The 26,094-nt window shown below is 39.4% G+C and overlaps 1 protein-coding gene across 1 annotated transcript in view; it reads left to right on the plus strand.

Moving 5' to 3' along the window:
• The window catches only part of LOC128997322 (DNA ligase 4), a 46,654-nt gene extending 21,759 nt beyond the window's left edge, over positions 1-24,895 (plus strand). The window contains 11 exon segments of the mRNA XM_054422956.1: positions 838-995; positions 1,334-1,529; positions 2,209-2,335; positions 3,060-3,186; positions 3,413-3,606; positions 4,235-4,372; positions 4,965-5,214; positions 21,004-21,269; positions 22,370-22,483; positions 22,866-22,987; positions 24,028-24,895. Coding sequence (XP_054278931.1) covers positions 838-995; positions 1,334-1,529; positions 2,209-2,335; positions 3,060-3,186; positions 3,413-3,606; positions 4,235-4,372; positions 4,965-5,214; positions 21,004-21,269; positions 22,370-22,483; positions 22,866-22,987; positions 24,028-24,187 — 1,852 coding nt within the window. The 3' untranslated portion in view covers positions 24,188-24,895.
• The last annotated feature ends 1,199 nt before the right edge of the window (positions 24,896-26,094 follow it).

Raw genomic sequence — 26,094 nt, forward strand, 5'->3', positions numbered from 1 at the left:
AGCTTATATCGCGAGGGTTCAATCATAAAAGTCAGCACCTTGGTTGGTCAAGAACTCATGTTACAAACACCACATTGATTCTGCATGTAAAAAAGATCAGACAGAATTTTCAAAAAAATATGTACTTCTTACTGCTTTTACAGTGTTCTTTATCAACTCATTTTAAATGCAGTTGCACTATGGGTTGGTAAAAGTTCAAGAACCCGCTTCCTTTTCTACCTGCAAAGGAGGGCCAATCGTCACCTACAAGGGATCTAGGGCTTTTGCTACAATCATATTTGTTGACAAGTGTGCTTAGATAAAAAATTATATTATTTTCCCACATTTATGTTCTGAAGCCCTCACTTTTCATGTAAAATTATTTTCAACGTATTGAGATTTTCAATTGGTAAGGAATTATTAGAATCATCACAATTCCTTGACCACAACACGACTGACGATTGAGTTTTAGGGAAAATAGAAAATATCATAAACTGAAATAAAGAAGATAGCAGCTACTTTATCATAGAAGAAGTCCAGGTTGGCCATAAAACACAAAATGTTCGTTCCCTGAGGGGACTTTTTGAAGTGTAGAGAAAGAGAGTTTGAACTGTTCAACTTTCAGTATGAACTCTCTTTTTCCTTCTCTTCACTTGATTAAGTCTCCTAGAGGACAACACATTTTATGTTTTATGTGTCTTCTGTGTGCTCTATGGCCTACCTGTACTTCTGAGGTAAGCTAGATGCTATCCCCTTCAATTCAAAAGTATTCTACAATTCAAAATCCTGGCCAAAAGCCTTTCCTTGATCAAAAATACCCTGGAATATATGTGTTTAAATGTTATCAAAACCTCTTAGGAATGGATACGAGTTTACGGATGCATTCGGAAGCAATGAAGCGACAGGATCTATTACTCCTTATCTGATCAAACAGTTCAAATCCGGAGTGAAGAATTGCATCTTGGATGGAGAAATGATGCCTTGGAACACTAAGTACAGGTGTTTTGGAACCAAAGGTACACTAGTTCATTCCACAATAATCGGAAATTAGTAGGTAGTGAAAAAAAGACTGCGATAATGAATGGGAAAAATCCGTCAGAAAAATATCTATGTGTAGGTTTGCAAAGTTTTCTTTTAAAGTATACCTTACTCAAAAGTAACAATAAGTATACAAAGTGGTAGTTTTGATGCCATGAGGGTAGGATCGAATCAAATTCCAGATCCTAAAACATTGTAAAAACTTTTTTGCTAATTGTGATGGTAAATGCCCACAATAACCTCTTAAACAACTTACCTTCACAAAAAATGACACTAATGTTTCATGAATGATTCTCACCGAGTCGTAACATTGCAGGAATGAATTTGGACGTGAAGTCTTTAAGGGTTGGAAATGTCCACCAGCCATGCTTCTGTGTGTTTGACCTGTTGTACTTGAACGGTGCAGTGTTGACGAACCGTCCACTCAGTGATAGGTTGGCAGCTCTGGAGCAAGTGTTTACACCTTGCGAGGGCATCTTCATAAGCACACCTCGCACCGTCGTCAACAACGGGTACGTAGAAATTACGAAGCGGATTTGATGATTTAATCCTGTAGACTCTTTGAGAATAGTACGGTACCTCCACTATCCCACTCCACTTCATTCTGTTACAGCTTTCTTGATGCCTTCCATTTTCACTCTTTTGCTCTTCCAACAGTGTCCTAATCCATATATTCCCTGTATTCTCTAACTCTTCTAAGGTTTTTTTTATGAGGTTGGCGGCTTCTTTTAACCTTGCATTTGCCCGTCCACATAGACTACAGACCTGTGGGTGGATCGTTTACAGCAAAGCAAGGGGTGAGCCGGTACAGTACAAAGGTGAACTGTACTGATAAATTTTAGTGGCAGTCACCAGGATCCGAACCCACGACATCGCTGCCTTGGACCACCACTGTACAAACACTTTTTGGAGCAAATATGCTACACGCTCTTGGTGTGAATTGTAAATTTTGAACAAAGTTTGGGCTTTTAGACAGCCAAAAATATATATTTTTTAAATATATTTAAAAATATTTAAAAATATTTATATTAAAATTATTTGCAAAAATGTGTCTTTTCCTGATTATTTGAGCAAGATATCACATCCGCCCCCTGGAAATATTTCCTCTGGGTTCCCTTGTTTGCCACCCAAAAAAGTAGTTAAACTATTAAAATATGTATTTATTAATTTTTTGTTTCTCAATGTTTACAGAGAAGAGGTTTTGCAAGAGCTGAACCTTGCCATTGACCGTCTGGAGGAAGGGATTGTGGTCAAAGACCCGAACTCCATCTATAAACCTAACTCCAGGAAAGAGGACTGGATAAAAATCAAACCAGAGGTAGGCATCACTGTTTCTTTCGGCCTTTAGAAAATCACTTGTAGGTAAAAAATAATGTAGACTTCAGAAGTGTCTTCGAGGCAATAATTTACTATGCGAAAGGTTTAAAAACCAAAAGGCTGAATTATAAGAGGCAAACCCTTGTATTAATTAAGTTTTAAAGATTTGCTTGGACACAGGATGTTTTGGATGTAATTTACCCCAACCACAAATGCGCTCTGGCATTCCTAGATGAAATTGTTCCGTCCTGGATGGTCAACATTATTTCGAGGAATCGCAACTCTTGTCAGGTCAATAATTTGTATCTGCAATAGCAATGGTGTGTTACTTAGGTTGCCTAACCTGATTTGGAAAACAAAAATATTTGTAAACAAGTGGGAGATTTGAGGTTATGTTTTGGATCAAAATGCCTTACCTTATTGTGCACCTTATGTGACCTTATTGCTTATGACCAAGGGAAATAATCCGATAAATAGGTTATTGTCCTTCCATCGTTTCTGAGCAGGAAGACCAAGATTCAAGACAAATAATAATGAATAAGGAAGTTATGGTTGTTTTTGTAAGTCACTAAAAGAGCTAAAAATAGTAATTCCAGCATGTAATAAAGTAGTGCAATTTCAGTATGCCAATGGTTTGAAAGTAACAATGTATAAATAATCACAGTTATCTTTTAGGACGATATTATTATAGAATCAATCACTTTTATTTGCTTTTTTTGTCTCAGTACACTGCAGGAGCCATGGTGGAGTTGGATCTGCTCATTGTGGGAGGCTACTACGGCGGGGGCAGAAGACGGGGCCTCATCAGTCACTTCCTACTAGGGGTCGCCCAACCCCCACCTGATGGTCCAGGTGACGTAACTTTACCACTGTTTATGAAAGATACTGTATTCAAAGTTTTTAAATTGAAGCTTCAGTTAAATTGTTTCTCATAATAACACCCAAACTAAAACAACTGTCTAACCTGTGTCATTTTTCTATCACGTTTAAAAAATAGGAAGTTTTTATGGCTCTTTGAGACCTGGAATCTGAAATATTGAAAATGTATACAAATTTAAATATACTCCATGTTTAACAGGAGGGGTGCCAGTAGTGTTTGAGTCTGTGACAAGGGTAGGCTCAGGCTGTACACTGGATGAGTTGTCAGAACTGAGTCGTAAACTGGAGCCGCACTGGCGTCGTACCAAACCTGGCTACGTTCCTCCGTCACACCTTTGGACAAGGGAGAGACCGGAACTGTGGCTTGAACCTATGGATTCTGTCATTGTCCAAGTAAGGTCTCAGCAATACAATGTTCACAAAATCTTGCTAGAGATAATTTATGGTATAACATACACATCGATCTCCGTTAATTAAGGTTCCTAAAGCTCCCCCAACTTTAGCCCTTTAGCCTAAAGGGCTAAAGTTGGGGGAAAACGAGCTAGTTCAACTTTGACACTGTTACTGTGTTCTTTACTTCATCTACCATTATTCTAGCCAACTCCTACTCCTATGTGACAATTAGTCTCGTCATAGTAGTTAACTACATAATAAATACGAGGGTTGCCTGTTAATTAAGGTTTCTTGAGAAATCCAGTTGCAGTCAAAAGAGCTAGTTCAATCCACCCTGAAGGAATATTATATTATGAATAACCGTAACAACTACTTATCAATATATCCCTAGCTATCCCATCTAATCGCCTTCACAGAACCTAAAAGTTACTATAGTTTACATAAAGTTATCCTTTCAGTAAAGCTTGGCTAAAAAGTTGGTGTATTCAACATAAATCAGGAATTTACATCAGTACGCTGTCAACGGCTCAGTGATGTTCGTTTTTATTCCAAAACTGCCTACATCTTTAACATTGGAATAGAACGTCTAGTTATCATTATCCTTGGTCAACTCACTGTGTTGTCCCAGGTGAAGGCGTCCGAGGTGGTGCCCAGCGACTTTTACCAGACTGGCTTCACCTTGCGTTTCCCCCGGATTGAGAAAGTGAGATACGACAAGCCGTGGTCCGACTGTCTCACCACCGTGGAGTTTACACGGTTAAGAGAGGTCAGTTCTTTCCTCTTGGATAATATGAATTATTACTTTAAATTAAAAACTGTGTCTTGCCTTTCTATGCGAATGCATATATGGATGTTTGCTAAGCTTTAGTACAAATGTGTGACTTCAGTGACCTTTTGCAAAGAATTGTCCATAATTTTTGAATTTAGGTATAGAAAATCTATGTTGTTCCTTTAATTTAAGAAACCATGAACTGGTCATTTACTAAATAATCAAAAAATATTAACAATAAATATTGCTTTTCCATCATGCTTCTAATTTTGGCTTACGAACAAATTAATTCCATTATACTTTTGATGAAAAATCTGTAGGTGAAATGTGTGTGTGATTTTGCTGTATATAGTGTATAGTTTCTTTTCGTCCTAGGATGCTGGGCTCTAGCCCGGTATTTTTTTTTTTTTTTTTGAGCTGGACCTGGAGGTTGTGGCATTATCACTTAAAAAATATCCACTGGTGATTGGCTGGATTTGAACCTGGGATCTCGGGAATAGAAGTCCTGCGCTCTACCACTAGACCAACTCACTCCCAATGATGTATAATATAGTCTCTACATTAGTCGATAGCATTTGTATCGCTACAGAGTGCGTACGGGAGTCTGGTGAACGACCATATCACGCAGCAATCTCCTCGCGCAAGGAAGCGTCGAGCTCCAAGAGACGAGCGCTCGATTGGCACTCAGTTCCTTAACAATCAGTTGCACTCAGTGTCGTCACTCAGTCAGATGTTAAACGGACTGGAGATCTGTGTACTTACGGGAACACCGGAAATGTCTAAACAACAGTTGGAACTGAAGGTCAAGGAAAGTGGTGGCACTGTTGTGTTGAACCCAGGTGAGATTTTCACGCTTTGGTATGATTTTGTTTCAAGGTAAAAGAGGTTAGTCAATTTATTTCTCAAGATTATTTATTCCAGAATGAAGTAGGTAGTGTAATGACTCAAAATTCAATGTTTATAATTATAGTCCTTATTTTAATTTCAATCTCAATCTTGTTATATTTTCAATATTTATCCATGTCCATTGTTAATATTATTAAAACCATATTGTCTCAACATATATATAATTTAAAATCAAAAATTTATTCATTGGCTTATTCAAAAATTATTATTCAAAAACAAATCCTCCAATCAGAACACCATCCATCTGGGTTCAAGATTATTAATAAAATTCAACCATGTTTTTATTTATGTGAACCCCATAACTTGATATGATTTACAACAATGAAAAAGAGTGTGCAGTTGAAAAGCATCCAAGAAGAACATAAAAGTTTAAACTCTTAATTGTGAAAATAATTGTCATATTATAAAAGAAAGTAGTGTCAAAATTTCCAAATTTTACTGAAGAAAGAAGAATTTAAGCCTTTAAACTAAGAAGAAAATTATTATTACAGAAGATTGGTGAGAACAATCCATTTTTATTAAGTTATTGACTCAGACTATACTCTTCAAGCATCCATTTGGACCCAATTTACCTCTCTTAATTAAAATCAAAATCCTTCCTATTTAACTCATTGTTTCTAAAAGATTATTTAATTCATAACTTACCATAACTTACTTATTGAAAATTTTAATTTGAAATCTTTTGATTCGGCCAGCACGAATCCCCACCCCTGAACAATTTGTGTAACCCTATTTTAACCATTTAACTTATGTACCATTAAACCTTGTATTTTAAAACCTCTTTCCTTGTAATTATTATTGTTTAACTGAGATAAGATTAGAATACAAACCATATTTAAGGGTTTATTTCAGTAGGTCAATCTGAAATGTCCACTATACCAATCTTAAGAATGTTATTCACGTCAAAAAAATCCAAAAATTATTTAAATCCACACAAAAAATGTGGAGTAACGATTAACAAAACATTTGGAATTTGAATACCTATTTTAGGTGTAACAGTCACTATCATCATGTTACTCGTGTAGAATTGTTAATTCACCCAAAGCATTTTTATGTGCTACCGCTTTTCTACCTGCCGGGTACTATTTCTGGTGCTCACCCAATCGAGATAGTAAATTTGAATTACTGGTTGGGATGAAGAAAACTTGTTTAATGTTTATCTCTTTGTGCAACCCGGGATGAAGAAAACTTGTTTAATGTTTATCTCTTTGTGCAACCCACGTGTTACGAATGGAACTGACAAAAACAAGAGTACTCAGTGAAAGTAGTGACAATAATTTATTTGAACCATTTTGACTAACATCTTCTTTATAAGCCAACATAAACTCAACTCATTTGTTTACATTCTCTCCTTTAAATTAATAACATGTGTTTTAATTATTATGAAGCATACAATATTAACATTGACAACAGCTGGCAATTACCAGTAAGTTAAACCATTGACTATAGGTTAAACCAACACAGCATATATAACATCCTCCCACCCAAGTTAATTAACTTATGGTTGATTAACTTGTACTTTGGATCGTGTACTTCTTCTTGTAACTACTTTTCTCTCTTCTTTAGAGTTTATTTCCAATGGGTATAAACGTTGTACTGGGCGAATCAATTCATTGGTTGGTGTCTTCAATCTTACTGTGCGTACAATTCCATCTCTTCCTTTCATTACTTCAATGATTCTGGCAATCACCCAGTTTATCCGCTTGTCAAAGTCATTACCTATGAGTACTATTTCCCCCACTTCAGGTTCTCGGTAACTTTTGACATTATTATGGTGTGATAATTTACCAAGATACTCGATTCTGAATCTTGACTTCAGTCCTTCTCTTATTTTCTTTCTGTATTGAACCATGCCCTCGAGCCTGCCCCCAGACTAACGAAATGGAAGCGTGATCCATGCGCAGGCCCGAGGAGCGGCTCACAAAACTTTACTAAACAAAATGAGAACCATGGATGGAGGCTCAAGAACAACACGCCATTTGAGAGAAACGAGCTGTAATTAACCATTTAAAAGAACAACACAACAATAATTAACAATAATACATGAATTAAATACTCTCAATAAAACTTTAAAAAATTTTGATACCACTCTGACCTACTCACTTACAACATTAATTTAAAAAAAATTCAAAATAGGCTAATTTCAGTCAAAGTAAATTTAATCAGTTTTAACCTTTAAATTAACAAATTACAACAATGAAATATCTAATGACTCTTTTAATAAATTCATTTCATGGTAACTATAGAAAATTTAGGGGCCCCAAAATTGAAATTTAATAGAATATGTATTTGATAATATGATAGAATTTAAAAGTGTCAACAAATAGGCTAATACACTGAAAATAAAATTTTAAACAGATAACAATAAATATAACTTTGTAGGCCTATGACAACTAATACTGTAAATAGTCTCTTCCTTTTGTAGAATAAAACTATAAAACATAACAACAACAGCAACAATGGTAACTTGCGGTAGGGCGGTGTAGAATGTCACTACTTTCAGGCGGACAGCACCGGAGGGGAGATGCAGCAGGGCGGAGAGGGGGCCATAATTCAAGAAGCAGCCAGGGTGTTGCGAACTTCCCCTCTGCTGTGGTAGAACATGTCCATCTTAGTCCTCCTCACGGGCCCTGAGTAACAAACCCAGAAACACAGTAGTACCAGAAAGAGTTCAAGTCCATATCCGCAAAATTCACTGTCACACATTTCACTATTTTCACTGACTTCCAAAAATCCACAGATTAGGCCTAACATAATTTTTTCAAAAAAAATTATAAATTTTTAAAAGGTTTATCTCTCTTTAACAGCTCTTTATCAATATAAAACATTTCAAACAATAACAATTTTTAAATAAAACAACTAACAGGTTAAACAGTACAAGAATGGTAACATTAATATTTGCGGTAAAACCGTCAGCAGGCCAGACAGGTATGTGACAGTGGTAAATTTCACCAATAGAGAGAAAATATTTAAATTGCCTGGTCCAAAGTGGCCAGAAGAACAAGTTAACAATAAACAATTGACATTTAAACACAGAAAAATACTTTAAAATTGACAAAAAACGTTCCATACAAAAATTTTAGGCCTAACGCAACGACTCATGTATTTTTGCTAATTTCTCCAAAAGTTGTGATCCGAATTTGTTCGGAATGGTCTTAAAAGCTGGGGGAAATGTTCCAGCAGCTTCTCCAGACCATCCCAAACCTTAACTCAAAGGCTGAAACCAGTGGCCTTCCGTGTTACCCAGTTCAAACCTGAATGGAGAATTGCCAAACTAAAAATTACTGTAACTTTCTTAAAACTTGAGTAAAATGACTCAAACTTTCTGGGGAGCTTAAAGAGCAGTTAATACAACTTAATTTAACTAGTTTGGCAAGGACAAAGCAAAATAAAAGACTTTAACCTTACTTGACTGGGTAACACAAACTGAACATTTTACAAGACAAAACAACACTAAAAATTGTACGGGACACAGAGCAAAGGGCTACCAAAGGTAGTAGCCTAAGACAATTACATTTACTGAGCAAAAATTGTAAGCCTAGGCCTACCACAAAACAGTCAGAAGGACCCAAAAACTGACTTGGCAGTTTCTCTCAAATAGCGGCTTTCCAACAAACATTTCTCAGTCAATTCTAGGCCTAGCATTTCGGGCAAAGCCCTGAATTATACAAAACAACAGAGAACAGGGAAACTAACTATCAAAAGTCTTCCACGACCCCAAGACTAGGTTCCAGACCTAGTGCAACCATGTGCAGCTAACCTAAGTTTAGAAAAAAAAAGTGCAAACTCACCCAAAAGGCGCGCGTGGCGCACTAAATTTATTCCATGGTCGACGTTTGTCTCCTCTTGAACCAAATAGGGGCAATTAACATTAAAACCATGCCACAAACTTTAAGATGAAATCGGATAACCAAAAGAGCCGACCCGGAGTCGAGCAACGCCACACAACCTATGAGTTGCTGGCGGAAAAAGAGTAATAAGAACAAAACCCACAGCCTTGTTCGGGGTCGTGGAGTGAGAAACACTGAACTAGCCTACTATAAAAAAACACTTGAACCATTGATCATGAGTCGTGACACTCGCCCGGTGGAAATAGTCACGGCTCAACCTCCCTCCCCAAAAGAGGACACTCCTCTCCAAAAGGGACAAACAAACAAGCCTCTCCCCCACTTCCTGAAAAGAGATTGACCTGAAAGACAACTCAAGTGTCTGTGGTGGGGAACGCCAAGGGACTTCCAAACTGAGGGGAAAACTCACCCCCAGGGTTTGCTCTGGCCAGAGCTGGAAAATTTTGTGAGGGAAATTCCTTCGCAGAACACAGGGGACAGGAGAAGTGATCAGGTTCTCTGGCCCAGTGCACTTCCCACCCAGACACAAGAGGAAAGAAAATTGCCTACGGAAGAGTTCCGCGGAAGGGCTTGAGATGAGAAATGTGCGCCCTCCGGAACACTTTTCCAGTCCGCGGATCTCCAAGCTCCGCCGTGACAGGCGTCAAAAACCTCAGGAAGCGGTGGGGACCTGACCACCGATGACACAACTTTGCAGCTCTCTTGTCCACAGCCGAACTGGCTGGATGAGCTTTACAAAACACCAAATCCCCCACCTGGAAAGGGTTGTCTACTCTACCACGATTGTGCTTCCTCCGGACCAATTCCCTAGCTCTGATCAAGTTTCTCCTGGCCGCTTGCCAAGTTGCCTTGACATCAGCCGCACCAGGAGGTGGCAGAAGGTCGCCAATTCCCCACACATTCGCTAACGGGTTGTTAGGCGGATAGCCTAGAAACAGCTCGAAAGGGACCGCCTTGTGACTCTCATGGTGAGCAGTATTGAAAGCAAACTGAAGCCAAGGGAGTTCCTGATCCCAGGTGGTCTGCTTGTCAGCATGGAAAGCTATGAGAGCGGAACGAAGATTGCGATTGAACCTTTCAGCATGAGAAGGCTGTGGATAGTAAGGGGAAGTAGTCACATGGCGGATTCCGTGCCCAAAGCACATTCTTTTGAACAGATGGGAAACAAACTGTGTTCCGTTGTTGGAAACAATGGTGGCGGGTATTCCAAAATGTTGGAAGAGGTGAGTTCGAAGTACCTGCACGGTGAGCTGTGCAGTGGCATTCCTTAAGGGGAAAAGCCAACAAAACTTGGAGAAGGCATCCACACAAACAAGTAGGAACTTATTTCCTGACTTGCTACGCGGGAGAGGCCCTACATAGTCAATGAAAACCTTCTCCAAAGGTCTTTCCGCCACCTCAGATGACAACAAACCAAACTTAGAGTTTTGAGCGGGCTTGCTCAGTGAGCACGTTTGACAAGAACGCACCCTAGCAGCAAGATCCCGATCCATACCCTTCCAGATGAAGATTTCCCTAACCTTCGCAATGGTCTTGTGGATACCTAGATGCCCACCCACAGGAGAAGAATGAAAATACTCAAAGACCATAGGGATTAGAAGACTAGGCAGCACAACTTTAGGTTTACCTCGCTGCCGAGCGCGACAGCAAAGGGCACCCTGGGACAGAAAATATGGGGGGTGGGCTCCCCCATTTTGAAGCTCACCAATGATCTTTGCCAGCTCAGGATCCTTCAGCTGATGGGGAATGAAATCAGAAAAGGCGAGTGGAAACTCCAAGAGCACGGCACAACCCGGTTGCTCTTGGTCAGAAGGAGGATCGTCGGGTGAATGGTACATCCTAGATAGTGTGTCCGCAATCACGTTCTGTGTGCCTCGAACGTGTTGCACTTGGAACTTAAGGGACGATATTTGGACAACCCAACGACCAATTTTCCCAAGCTGGCGTGGATGTGCAAGAAGCCACGAGAGTGCCTGGTTGTCGGTTTCCAATAAAAACTCTTTGTGCTCCAAAAAGCGTCTGAATTTATTGACTCCAAACACGACAGCCAAACACTCGAGTTCATACACAGAAGAGCTTTTCTTTTCGCAGGGACTCAAAGTGCGTGAGGCGTACGCAATTGGCTGCCTAACACCATCCACCTCTTGTGACAACACAGCCGCAATTGCGACGGAGGAAGCATCTGTTTGCAAGACAAAGTTTTGATTGAAATCCGGCATTGCCAAAACAGGGGGCTGCATGATAGCCTCCTTGAGAAGGTCAAAAGACGTCTGCTGCGCTTCACCCCAGACAAACTTGGCGCCCTTCTTCCGAAGCTCATTGAGAGGAGCCGCCAATTCAGCAACATTGGGTATGAAGCGTCGGTAAAAACCTACCATGCCGATGAACCTAGCAATACCCTTGACATCTCTGGGAGGAGGAAACTCCCTGATAGCCTGGGTTCTAGCGGGGTCGATGCAGACGCCTCTATGAGAGATAAGATGACCAAGGAACGAAATTTCCGGCTTTGCAAAACTAACCTTGTCAGGATTCACGGTAAGGCCAGCCCTATTCAATCTACTCATGACTTCTTCAAGATGAATCAGGTGATCTTCGAAGCTCTCACTGTACACCAAGAGATCGTCGAGGTAATTGAACACAAACTTGAACTTGACATCATGAAAGATGGAATCAAGGAGTCTGGTGAGAGTCTGGGCCCCCACAGCAAGACCCATCGGAACTCTTGTGAACTGATACAAATTCCACGGAACGCAGAAAGCAGTGAGAGGTCGAGACTCAGGTTTCAAAGGAATCTGATGATAGGCCTGATTCAGATCAAAAACAGAAAAATACTTGGCCTTACCGAACCAATCAAACGCAGAATGCAAATCGGGGAGAGGCACAGAGTCGATTTCAATTTGCGCATTCAATTTGCGATAGTCCAAAACCATTCGGGACTTGCCATTGGGTTTTGGGACGAGAAAGGCTGGACTAGCGTAGCTCGAACGGGAAGGTTCAATGACACCATTTTCCAGAAGTTCGTCAATGATTTTTCTGAGAGTTTCCATTTTGGGTGGAGCTAATTTGTATGGGTGAGAGCGAACGGGACGGGTATCTGTTAGACGAATCTCGTACTCTAACAGGTTAGTGACTCCAAGCTTTGGCGTCAGCACATCTGGGAAACGAGAACACAAGGTTCTGATGGCTTCAGCCTCGCAAGTAGTCAGATGCCCTAACGGATCAATTGTTGGCTTGCTGGGTATCTCAGGCTCGACTACCGCAGCACCACCACCAATTTCATCAGCAAAAGATACTAATACCCGCCTCGCAAATCGGAAAAAACACTGACCTCTGCCTAAATCCAAAATTAGGCCAGTGTGCTTGATAAAATCCGCTCCCAAAATGACAGGGAAACAAAGGTCCTTAGCCACCCAAAAACTCCAAACCCAAGAAAAATGTTCAATTTTGAACTTGAAACGGGCTTCATAGATGATGGGAAGGGGTGAATTTGACGCAGTCCAGCAGATAGGGGTTTTTCGCTCAACTTGCTTGATAAGCCCAGACGATTCAAGTTTTTCAAAAAGGGACAAGGAAATGAGGCAACGGGCTGACCCAGAATCCACTAGGGCCTTCTGCACCGTGGAACCTATGAAGATGTTGAGACGTGGGCAAGTTGAGCGCGCCGCTTTCACGCCCATGGTAGCAAGGCCCGCAATCCCCCGCAGCAGAGGCTCGGTCACAGGCACAACACTCCCAGAAGGGGAGGCAACAGAAACATTAACTGACTTTAACTTAGAATTTGACTTACTTGAAAAAACTTTCGAATTATTGCCCTTTACATTATCACCAACAACCTCACAGGAAGGATTGGGCAATTTTTCCTCCTGTGAGCAAACTAGTTTTTTGGACCACGTCCAAAATTTCCACCTTGACGGCAATGCCGCCGAATGTGACCTGGTTGCCCACAACCAAAACAAACAACAGGTTGCCTCTGCCACTGCGGCGGTTCAGGACCCAACACTCCCACGGGTGCTACGACAGCATGATGACCAGCTAGGGGAAGATGCCCCGCCGCTTGGTCTCTCTGAAAATCAGCGTCCTGGACAGATCTCGAAAGGATGGAAAGTCTGTCCAGATCCGCAAAAGATGAAGGCCGTGGTGCAAAAACCAAACGGGAGCGTTCCTCAGGCTTCAACCCCTGAAGCACAATGTCAATGAGCTCAAGCTCACTGATCCCCAAACGCAAGACCCTTTCCACCGTGCGAATGTCCCCCACGTACTGGCTGAGAGACTCGGCTGGCTGCTGAGGACGAAAAACTCTCTCAACTTTCAGCTTCTCCATGACCCGACGGGGCATGAAAAGCTCCAAAACTTCTTTATGAAAAACATCAAAGGTGACGCCTCTGCGCAAACAATCAAGCAATCTGTCCCCCAACGGTTTCAGACAGTATGGAGCAATGAGTTCCATCAAAGTTGCGTCTGACATGCCAGGGTATTCACGCATGCGCAAAACACTCTCCAGAAAAAAACAAAGACCATTCACATCTAACCCGTCCACCGGCCGGAAACCACTCAGGACAGAGGCAAGGGGATGGGGAAGTTTGCCAAAGGAGTTAGAGATGGAAGGGGAACTATGAACTTGAGAAGGAAAGGGAGATGGGGACTGGACATTCAGCGTAGCCGCAGCCAAGGTGGACGTGTGAGAGGGGGACGGTGTGACATTTGCATTTGACATTTGAACATTTGCATTTGACATTTGAACATTTGCAGGCAACTGGAGCAGTGAACTTGGCGTAGGCGGAGCCTGGGGGGTACCCACTGGAGCCACAACTTCAACAACAGACTTTGGCACTTCGTTTGAAATTTCCAAAGAACGGTTGTCTTCAAAAATTTCAACTTTCTCTTTGACAGACTTTCCTGCCTTAATACTCTCCAAAATTCCTTCCAGCTCAAGAATTCTGGCTTCCACCCAGCTCTTGTCCTCATCTTGGATTTCAGGTTGCCCCAAAACCAAGAGTAGACGCTTACGCCAGTGCGTCAGCTGTGTGATAGCAGAACCCTTAGCTGAGCCCGTAGGCAAACTACTCCAACTATCAATTTCCCCACTTAGCTCTTCCATCCTCTCTTTACATGCCTCCAGTTCCTCATCCAAACTGAGCGACTCAACCCAAGCTTGAGGCATGCTAGCAATTTGTCGGAACTGTGTACGCAAAGTGCGTACATCAGTTCCAGGAGTCTCCCCCCGGGACCGCACCTCGTACACCAGCTCCGGCTTCCTCAAATATTCCGGCACAATTGACGCCATACCGAGTCTCAACCAGTACTTGACTCAAAACAGACAACAAAAATTGTTTCACAAAACAAACACAGAAATTTAATTCCTAAGGCTTCTGGACGTTGATGCCTACGCACCTGATGGGGCCCAAAAGAAGAACCTGCCCATTCATACCGCAAGTACCGCAAGAAAAAACAACAACAAATGACCCACGAACGTACACACACACAAACATACACCGATACATACACTAGACAACACCTAACACTTGTGTGATGGGGTGTACACACAAACCTTTTTTTTTTTTTTTTTTTTTGACACATGACCATGCTTTTGACACTCTTGCTCCCGAAGGATGCAAGTCATTACCACCGATTCCACCCGGTGCCTCGGCCAAAGGGCGAGCTCCTAATAAAATGTGTTTACGCCCCACCACAACAACAACACGACCTTTTTCCAAAACTGCCAGGCCAGAACATTTCCAAGAAACCAATCCATCCACGGCTCTTCAAAACAAAACAAAAAACAGAACGCGGACAGTGATCGCATCTCTAAGTATCCGAGTCGTGAAACCAAGTTTCACGACAAGGCACCCAGGACGCAACCCACTAACCACGCTCTGCTACCAGATGAACCATGCCCTCGAGCCTGCCCCCAGACTAACGAAATGGAAGCGTGATCCATGCGCAGGCCCGAGGAGCGGCTCACAAAACTTTACTAAACAAAATGAGAACCATGGATGGAGGCTCAAGAACAACACGCCATTTGAGAGAAACGAGCTGTAATTAACCATTTAAAAGAACAACACAACAATAATTAACAATAATACATGAATTAAATACTCTCAATAAAACTTTAAAAAATTTTGATACCACTCTGACCTACTCACTTACAACATTAATTTAAAAAAAATTCAAAATAGGCTAATTTCAGTCAAAGTAAATTTAATCAGTTTTAACCTTTAAATTAACAAATTACAACAATGAAATATCTAATGACTCTTTTAATAAATTCATTTCATGGTAACTATAGAAAATTTAGGGGCCCCAAAATTGAAATTTAATAGAATATGTATTTGATAATATGATAGAATTTAAAAGTGTCAACAAATAGGCTAATACACTGAAAATAAAATTTTAAACAGATAACAATAAATATAACTTTGTAGGCCTATGACAACTAATACTGTAAATAGTCTCTTCCTTTTGTAGAATAAAACTATAAAACATAACAACAACAGCAACAATGGTAACTTGCGGTAGGGCGGTGTAGAATGTCACTACTTTCGGGCGGACAGCACCGGAGGGGAGATGCAGCAGGGCGGAGAGGGGGCCATAATTCAAGAAGCAGCCAGGGTGTTGCGAACTTCCCCTCTGCTGTGGTAGAACATGTCCATCTTAGTCCTCCTCACGGGCCCTGAGTAACAAACCCAGAAACACAGTAGTACCAGAAAGAGTTCAAGTCCATATCCGCAAAATTCACTGTCACACATTTCACTATTTTCACTGACTTCCAAAAATCCACAGATTAGGCCTAACATAATTTTTTCAAAAAAAATTATAAATTTTTAAAAGGTTTATCTCTCTTTAACAGCTCTTTATCAATATAAAACATTTCAAACAATAACAATTTTTAAATAAAACAACTAACAGGTTAAACAGTACAAGAATGGTAACATTAATATTTGCGGTAAAACCGTCAGCAGGCCAGACAGGTATGTGACAGTGGTAAATTTCACCAATAGAGAGAAAATATTTAAATTGCCTGGTCCAAAGTGGCCAGAAGAACAAGTTAACAATAAACAATTGACATTTAAACACAGAAAAATACTTTAAAATTGACAAAAAACGTTCCATACAAAAATTTTAGGCCTAACGCAACGACTCATGTATTTTTGCTAATTTCTCCAAAAGTTGTGATCCGAATTTGTTCGGAATGGTCTTAAAAGCTGGGGGAAATGTTCCAGCAGCTTCTCCAGACCATCCCAAACCTTAACTCAAAGGCTGAAACCAGTGGCCTTCCGTGTTACCCAGTTCAAACCTGAATGGAGAATTGCCAAACTAAAAATTACTGTAACTTTCTTAAAACTTGAGTAAAATGACTCAAACTTTCTGGGGAGCTTAAAGAGCAGTTAATACAACTTAATTTAACTAGTTTGGCAAGGACAAAGCAAAATAAAAGACTTTAACCTTACTTGACTGGGTAACACAAACTGAACATTTTACAAGACAAAACAACACTAAAAATTGTACGGGACACAGAGCAAAGGGCTACCAAAGGTAGTAGCCTAAGACAATTACATTTACTGAGCAAAAATTGTAAGCCTAGGCCTACCACAAAACAGTCAGAAGGACCCAAAAACTGACTTGGCAGTTTCTCTCAAATAGCGGCTTTCCAACAAACATTTCTCAGTCAATTCTAGGCCTAGCATTTCGGGCAAAGCCCTGAATTATACAAAACAACAGAGAACAGGGAAACTAACTATCAAAAGTCTTCCACGACCCCAAGACTAGGTTCCAGACCTAGTGCAACCATGTGCAGCTAACCTAAGTTTAGAAAAAAAAAGTGCAAACTCACCCAAAAGGCGCGCGTGGCGCACTAAATTTATTCCATGGTCGACGTTTGTCTCCTCTTGAACCAAATAGGGGCAATTAACATTAAAACCATGCCACAAACTTTAAGATGAAATCGGATAACCAAAAGAGCCGACCCGGAGTCGAGCAACGCCACACAACCTATGAGTTGCTGGCGGAAAAAGAGTAATAAGAACAAAACCCACAGCCTTGTTCGGGGTCGTGGAGTGAGAAACACTGAACTAGCCTACTATAAAAAAACACTTGAACCATTGATCATGAGTCGTGACACTCGCCCGGTGGAAATAGTCACGGCTCAGTATACAGCTTTCTTTGGTAAATTGATCTCCTCAATAGCGTCTAAGTCGGGTTGTCTCACATCGCTTATATCTTTCAAAAACATTGATGGAGTAATGGGACTCAACTCATTCAGATCATCCGACATGTCAGTAAGCAGTCGAGCATTGATGACACTTTCACATTCGCATAATGTAGTTGACATTTCTTCGTTGTTCAAACTAGTTTTCTTTAAAGCTCTCTTCGGAGCATGTTGATTGTTGGACTCCCACCCTTTAACATGTGCTGAAGCACCAAATACGGGTCTCACTGGTGAAGTCGCACTGTCCTCGATAACTGCTCTATGTGGTATGAAGTGCTTGATGTGATCTACCTCGTCACTCGGAACTGATTCAACGATTCCTTCAGTCTGCCAACTTCTAAACACTTGTTGATACTTATTGAAGTAACCACCATTTTTAGTTTTGTCAATCGTTGATTGAAGCCGTTTCTTTGAAAGTTCCAAGTTATTAGGAAGCATGTTACAATCCTCGACCCAAGGTAAGCACACTTCATAACGACCTTCGTTGTTAACACTCACCGTATTCCTAAAATGCTCTAGTGTCATCTCGTGTAACTCTTCTTTTGACTTCTGTTCTACGGGATCAGTAATACCAAGTGTCTCTAATTTCCAGAACATCGAAATATCCTCAGAAGGATCACTAAAAGAAAACATACTAACACATGATGTATTGCATTCTGCCTTACTGTTATCAGTTTCCACAACACTAGATAAGCGACCCATTATTGTCCAGCCTAGAAAGGTTTCCATTGCTACAAGTCCACTATTCAGCTGAACTTTGTTACCTGTGAACAACTTACCAGCAACATCTGCACCAATTAAAACTTCAATTTTACCTTCTGATCCAGCCACATCCGAAAGAACAATGTTAGCAGCTTCTATTTCCTTAAGTTCTGGACCTCTCCTAATACTAGGGATATTTTCACTTATAAGAGGTTGATCTAAAACCTTGAACCTACACTTATATTCATTATTCCTATTGGCAAGAATGATTTTAAACGTGTTATGTGAAACAACATCCGTCTTAACACCTCCAAAAAGTGAATGAGTTAAACTCTCTTGTCCCTCGGGATACATACCAATTTCAGATGCTGTGGACTCAAGAATATAAGATCTCATCGAACCTGTATCAATTAAGGCTCTAACAGGACGAATCAAACCTTCATGGATCAGATTGACCCTCAATGTCTGCAGATAAATCTGTGATTTTGTTTGTTGTCCTAAGTTAGATAGATCTTTGACCTCATTACCGGTACTCCTGTTTGATTTTTCTTGCAATTCTTGTTCCTTATTACACATCAAGGTAGGGAGTTTGCGGTAACAAATACTACATTTTAAAGGCCTTCTACAGAATTTTGATGTATGTCCCTGAAATAGACATGTAAAACAAGCTTTTTTATCCAAAACAATTTGTCTTTTTTTACTAAAATCCATTTTTTTGGCCTGAAGGCAATCTGCACTTTTGTGAGCTTCTGAACAGAATATACAATTGAACTCTTTTGACTTGTTAGTCAAGCAAGATGCTGAAGGCATATTGTTTGATGTTTTATCAATATTACTTCTAGGGCTTACCCTCTTACTCGTACCGTAACTAGTCTTAGCCAAAACAATTCTTTCTTCACCTTCAACTTCTGATTTGATGAACTGCCGCAATCTCTTCAATGTCTGCTCTTCTGTTTCTGATGATTCTTTATTCTCTCCATCTGAAGACAAACTGCATCTCTGCCAAGCTCTAAGAAGATCATCTGGTAAGCAGGATTCTACTAAAGGCAACAAAACACAAGCACATTTATCTGTTGTTACCTCTAAGCTTTCCAAGGCTCGTAGTTGACATTCTAATTTGTCGTAAAACTGCATCAGAGACAAACTATGTTCTGTGTTTTTCAGTACCAAAGCTAGCAGCTCCCTAACATATACTTGTACTAGAAGTCCATCCCGCCCAAATCTACCTTTAAGTTCCTCTAGAGCCTTAGGATAATTATCTGCTGTTGGTGGAAAACTCTTTACTACTTCATATGCTCTAGACCTAGGAATCATACTTTGTAACAAGTATTGGAACTTTTCTGCAGCATTTAAGGTCGGTTCCCTATCTATTGTTTGAAAAAGACTCCAGAAATGTAGCCAGTCCTTCGGATCTCCACCAAATTTGATCAATTCTACTTTTGGAAGTCTTACTGTGTTGTGCTTAGGTACTAAAGTGCTGTTGTTACTTACAGAATCGCCGAGAGAACGAGCTTCATCTTCTAATCTGTTACTTACTCGCAACTTGTATTTAATTAATCCATAAGCCTTCTTGTATTCATCCTGTTTTGCTAGTTCAGCTTCAATTTCTTCATCAGGTCGTTCTACAAGCATTAGATTCAATACTTCTTTATCAATTTCTTCCAACTCATTGTATCTTTGTTCTAATACGTCATAAAGAGCATTAGCTTCATCTAATTCTTCTTGACAAACTTCATTGAACTTTGATACTGATCTACTAAATGTTCTCAATGCCTTCCTTCTTTTTAACAAGGCTTCCATGATTCAAATAAAATCTATACTTTTCCAACAAATAACTTACTTCCACCAATGCCAACACGTTGGGCGCCACAATGTTACGAATGGAACTGACAAAAACAAGAGTACTCAGTGAAAGTAGTGACAATAATTTATTTGAACCATTTTGACTAACATCTTCTTTATAAGCTAACATAAACTCAACTCATTTGTTTACATTCTCTCCTTTAAATTAATAACATGTGTTTTAATTATTATGAAGCATACAATATTAACATTGACAACAGCTGGCAATTACCAGTAAGTTAAACCATTGACTATAGGTTAAACCAACACAGCATATATAACACCACGAGTGGGTCAGTATCACTGAGCTATAATTCTAACTGGAGGTAGCACTGAATGTCAAAGATGCGTGTCGCCAGCCGCCATGTTTGCGTGAGTCTGGTGTCATAAGAAGCCATATTATTGCTATAACTATTATTATACTTGGCTTAAAATACCTACTTTGTATGGTCGCCATTTCAAAGAAAATTATTAAAGTATTAAAAGTATTTAAGTATGACAAAAATACTCACTGCTATACCAACCTAGTTATAAGAAGCCATGTTATTGCTATGGTAAGAAAACTTACTGCTATACCAACCTAACAAAATCAGCGACTCGCTTTTGACAGACTTCTGCCATGGCAGTGCTACCTCCAGTTATAATTTTAGCTCAGTGGTCAGTATCAATGTTTTGGTAACTGTTGGCGTAAGCTATGTATTATTTCTTTGAACTTGTTTTTACTCAATAACTTGTAGCATGAGGAATGATTATTGTACAATCTCAGTCCAGTAAACAATGGAATTTTATGTTATAGTCATACAGTGTTTGGGGAGTATACAAATACAGTATTATCACTACGAGTTGAATACCTGCGGTTGAAATGTATTGATTTTGAAGGCTCATTTTTACTTCCCCCCTACACATAGTATATGGAGAAAATAAGGGTTTTTGACTAGCTAATGGGAGAAAGTATATGTTGGTTTGCTGATACCGTTTATTAACTGAATGTATGTAATTTAGAGATTAGAGATTATTTCCAAAGTTGAAAATAAGTTTTAAAATATTCTATTTCACTTTAAAGTCAAGAAAACATCACTCCTATTGGTGCATTACTTTGCCTGCACTGTTATAAAATTTTGCAGGTAAGACAACATACTGTGTTATTGTTGGGGAGGAAAACAATATTCGAGTAACTAACGTGTTGAAGAAAGGCTCGTACAACGTGATCCGAGCGAGCTGGCTAGTCCACAGCCTAGACGCAGGCCAACGTCTGTCTTGGACACCACGTGACATGATCAGCGCAGCGCCAGACACGGCCGTGTTGCTGGCGCAGCAGTTCGACCAGTACGGCGACAGCTACACAGACCCTGCCAACCTAGACAGCCTTAAACACACTATGGCTCAAGTGGTGAGGTTTTTTTTATTTTTATATTATTAAAGCAACTTTTTTCAAGTTGTTTTTTACAATTTTGTAAAATATTTGAATTGTAATATTTTTCCAAGACTAGTCGAATAGGATAGTGATCTCGGATGTGACGCACAGTCTAGGTTTTTAGAAATTTTGTTATTATAGTATAGTCTTACCTGAATGGGGAAGAGTTTCTGGCATTAGTTTCTGGCACAAAAAGCCAGACAATTTTCATTAAAGAACTTTTCAATAAGTACACAGGGTGTCCCGAAAGTAAACAGTTGAACTCAGGGAAATGGTTCTACGAGGTAAAATAAAAGTCAAGGATGAAATTTTTTCAAAATCGCATCATTAATCAAATATCTGCCGTTTAATATTTTTACATAAATATTTTTACCTTTGTGTTGTTCCAACTGATCTTTATGAAATTTTTACTTATCTTAAGGTAAAAGAGAACTATGTTAAAAACAAAAGATTAACTTGGTCCAATTCAAAATTTCAAAATGGTGGTCATTTAAATTTTTATAATTAAAATTAAAAAAAATTCTGATTTTATGAAAAAAAATTTGGAATTTACTATTTAGCATCTAAAATTTCCTATCAAAGGAAGCAAAGTTAAAAAAAATCACATAACAAATTGCTGAAATATCACAATTTTGGTTGTAAAATAAAATAAGACAAATTGAGGTGCAATCTGACCTGCTTAGCCTTATTCTACTCATTTTACAACTAAACTGAAGTTTTGCTATATTTACAAGACCCCTTGTATAGTGTTAAGTTTTGTGTTTCTTGTGTCATTTTGCACTCTTTCCTGTTCAGGTAAGCCCGATATCCTCCCAAAAAATTCTAAAAATATGGATTACTATGTGTGACATTGTTTTGGATATCAGTTTGAGGTTAGACATCCATTTGGAACATCTTCGTTTTTTAAACAAAAGATTCTATAGTTTATGTTTACCAAAGGTTGCCCTTTCCGGTTGAAAGTTGGGGTATTCAACGAAAGTCAGTTACTAACATTAACAATTAACACTCTTTGTCAGTGGCTTAATTCATTTGCTATCATTTTGATAATCGATTGAAAATTGTACTTTATTTTACAGGGAAAGAAGGACATCTCGTTGAAACAAATGGTTGAGCTTGATAAGATACTGTTCAACAAGTACAGTCCGTTCTCAGTGTTCCGTGGTTGTGTGGCGTGCTTTGACTGTCCCGAGGTTAGTACGACCATTACACTTGCAAAAGCTGGTATGTTTGATCAAATGTGTTGTGATACTGCTAAATAGCTCAGTGTATGTGGATTAATTGAATGTGACTAAATGCATCAGCTGATTTAATAAGTCAGCTGATTAAAAAAAATAACATAGAGCACAACAGTTTTACATTTTGACTGCTAATAATTAAAATTTTTTGTGTCAGACCTGAACTTTTAAAATAAAATTGATATTTAATAAATACCGAATACTTATTCAGTAAGGAGAAAAAATATATAAACATAAAGTAACCAGGAAGGGACGTCATGAAACTATAGGACGCTGGTCAAGCAAGCCCAGAAAACAACTTTTTGTTTGAGTGTTGTCAACGTTTGTTTTGTCATAGGAGGATTCTTCAGCCCCCAAGAACGATAGCCTCAGAATGTTGAGATATGATTTTGAGTTCCACGGAGGTGAAGTAACGTCCGATCTAACTCCACAGACTACTCATATAATACTAAACTCCAGGTACGTTTATGTACAACCTTGTTTTTTAGCAAGGTCATGCAAAATCCCCCTAAATTCAGAAAATAGTCAAATGCTAACTAGAGGTCCCGCTGGATGAATTACATAAAAATAATACGGAACATATTACAATCAGATGGTAAAAAATTTGAATGGATAGATTTTTTCCCTGAAATTTTGGGTGTTTTACAGAAAATAGGCCGAGTGAAGCGGATGTTTTACTTTTGCGATCACAGAACGCGTCTGCAAAGATTTCACAGTAAAAAATCTCACGCTTTCACAGTGATTACTGAAGATGATTATGATGCCTACACGACAGTGCGATATATTTACCATTTTGCCGCAATCACGGAATTTTATGATGATGTTTCCGTCACCTCAGGAGACAATGATGTTGTCTGCAAGACTGCAGAAGATGTTCAATTATGGTCCCACTTCAGGGTGATCTGTCTATGAGGATATTCTTTTATTGTTTTGTGTTCTACAGTAGACTCCCTCTTATCCGGACTCCTCGGGACCGATTTCAGTCCGCATAACGGTTTTTCCAGTTAAACCAATGTCCCCAAAAACTTGTTAAAACGGACTGTTTACTGTGATATTTGACTTAAATTTAGGAGAGCATTGTATTTAGACACGTGATCACTGGTCTCAAATCTTTCCCACGAGAACAGACATTTCAGTACTGCCCACTTCCTGCTGATCTAGTCCGATTAAGCCAATGTGCTGATCAAAATTGTCCGGTTAAAGAGATGTCATTTCTACCGAGTGTAGTCGGGTTAAACCGATGTCAGGTTAAAAGGTGTCCAGATAAGAGGGAGTCTACAGTAGTAGCTTTGAACAAATGTACTTTCGTGTAAATAAATTTAGCATTTGGTTGCCCTGTTGTCACTCAGAACCAATTTAGTCTAATTTGTAGAAATAAATTTATTTAGATACCAAAGAATTTGATGATACAACCATTTAGTAAGTTACTCACTAACACCATACTCAGTACATCGTTAACTTATCAATTTCTTTTGTGATAATTTAGTTTTATCCCCCAGTGATCTGGAGCGCTTGGAGGAGTGGATTATCCGATCTCAGGCCTTAGACAAGACTCCGTACATTGTACAACACCATTGGATAACACAGTGTGTCTCCAACAACACTCGGGTGGATGAGTACAAATATCTCCTGCATCTAGAGAACTACGACACTAACTGATCATGAAATGTCTGCATCGAGAAAACTAAGAGGCGATAATTCGTCGTAAAATGTTCTGCATCTAGAAAACTATGGCACCGATTGGTCGTAAAATGTTCTGCATCGAGAAAACTAAGACAGTGAACATGAAATGTCTGCATCTAGAAAACTATGGATACTAACTGAACATGAAATGTCTGCATCGAGAAAACTATGGATACTAACTGAACATGAAATTTCTGCGTTGAGAAAACTATGGATACTAACTGAACATCAAATGTCTGCATCTAGAAAACTATGGATACTAACTGAACATCAAATGTCTGCATCTAGAAAACTATGGATACTTAACTGAACATCAAATGTCTGCATCTATAAAACTATGGATACTAACTGAACATGAAATTTCTACATTGAGAAAACTAGGTGGCAATAATTGGTCGTGAAATTTTCTACGTCTAGAAAACTTGGACACTCTGATCCAATATCTTATCCATTATCTGATGAAATATCTGCATCAAGAAAACTGATGCAATAGTTGGTCATGAAATGTTCCACATCATAAAAACTGTGTTGTGTAAATATACTTGCTCAAAACTATCACAAACTATATGAAAAGCACATCTATATGCTTGGTTTGTGTATTTTTATAGGACAGTATTTTTATATTTTAGTAAGAGGACTTGGTGGTTGTGTTTACATTGTGATAGTTGAAGTATTGAAATGATGTTTTTATACTCTTTGTACCACATAATTTATATAAAATATATTTATCTAATTTTGTGTGATTTTTATAACTATTTTCCCCATTGAACAAAAAATTTAAATTTCCTAAAAACAAATGTTTAGTAGACAAAACACAGTATGTAAAAAGTATACTTGATCACAGATGTGTAGCTTAGATAAAATCCACCCTTGTGTAATTTTTTCTGAGTCGAGTTGTCCAGTGTAATTTTGACCAGTGCCGAATTTACCAATAGACCGACTAGACCGCAGCCTAGGGCCACAATGTAAACAAAAATTTAATTTTTATTTTTTGAAATTAGCAGTTTGCTACGATCAGGGCCGATTTACCAAATAGGCACGTTAGGCACGTGCCTAGGGCGCGAGGCAATTGGCATTTTTGGGGGGCGCCAAATAATTGGAAAATAAAAAGAATTGGTGGTTGTATTTGCATGATCGCGGTAAACTTTTGATGATCCCACCCGGCCGTGTAGACATTGTAACTGTCTGTCCGATTGAGGCAAAATTTTGACTATTGTCCAAAGTCGTGTATACATAATTATTACCTTCCATGATCGCGGCAATATATGAACATATCCCGCGGTCGTGAGGAGATTATCATCGTCTCGCGGTAGTGGCAAAAGTCTGATCACCCCTCGCGACCATGAAGACATCATTATATCGTCCCCTGCGGTCGTTTGTACATAGTAATCGCCTCCCGCGATTGCGGCAAAATAGTATTCATCTCCCACTCCCTTGGCCACATAATTTATAGATCATCGTCTTCCGTGAATGAGGCAAAATTCTTATTTTTTCCCGTGGGCATGTGGAGATTATCATCGTCTTGCGCGATCGCGGCATTCTGATCATCCCTCGCGGCCATGTAGAAATCATTCTTGTATCTCAAGTGGTCCTGTAGATATCGTTATCGTCTCCCTTGGCCGTGAAGACATCGTAATTATTGTTTCCGGTGGTTGTGGCCAAATTTTAATCATTGCCGAGTTCATGTGGACATTATCATCGTCCCTCACGGCTCTGTAGATATCAACATCGTCTTCTGAGATCGCGGAAATTCTGATAATCCCTCCCGGCTGTGTGTAGACATATTATCGTCTCCCGTGGTCACGAAAACATCACAGTTGTCATTTGCGATGGCGGTAAATTGAAAATTCCAGTTGGATATACAAAATCTACGCATAATTCCC

This window comes from Macrosteles quadrilineatus, unplaced genomic scaffold (assembly GCF_028750875.1).
Source record: "Macrosteles quadrilineatus isolate MER2022 unplaced genomic scaffold, UCM_ALF_1.0 Scaffold_6__1_contigs__length_79288215, whole genome shotgun sequence".
Classification (NCBI taxonomy): domain Eukaryota; kingdom Metazoa; phylum Arthropoda; class Insecta; order Hemiptera; family Cicadellidae; genus Macrosteles; species Macrosteles quadrilineatus.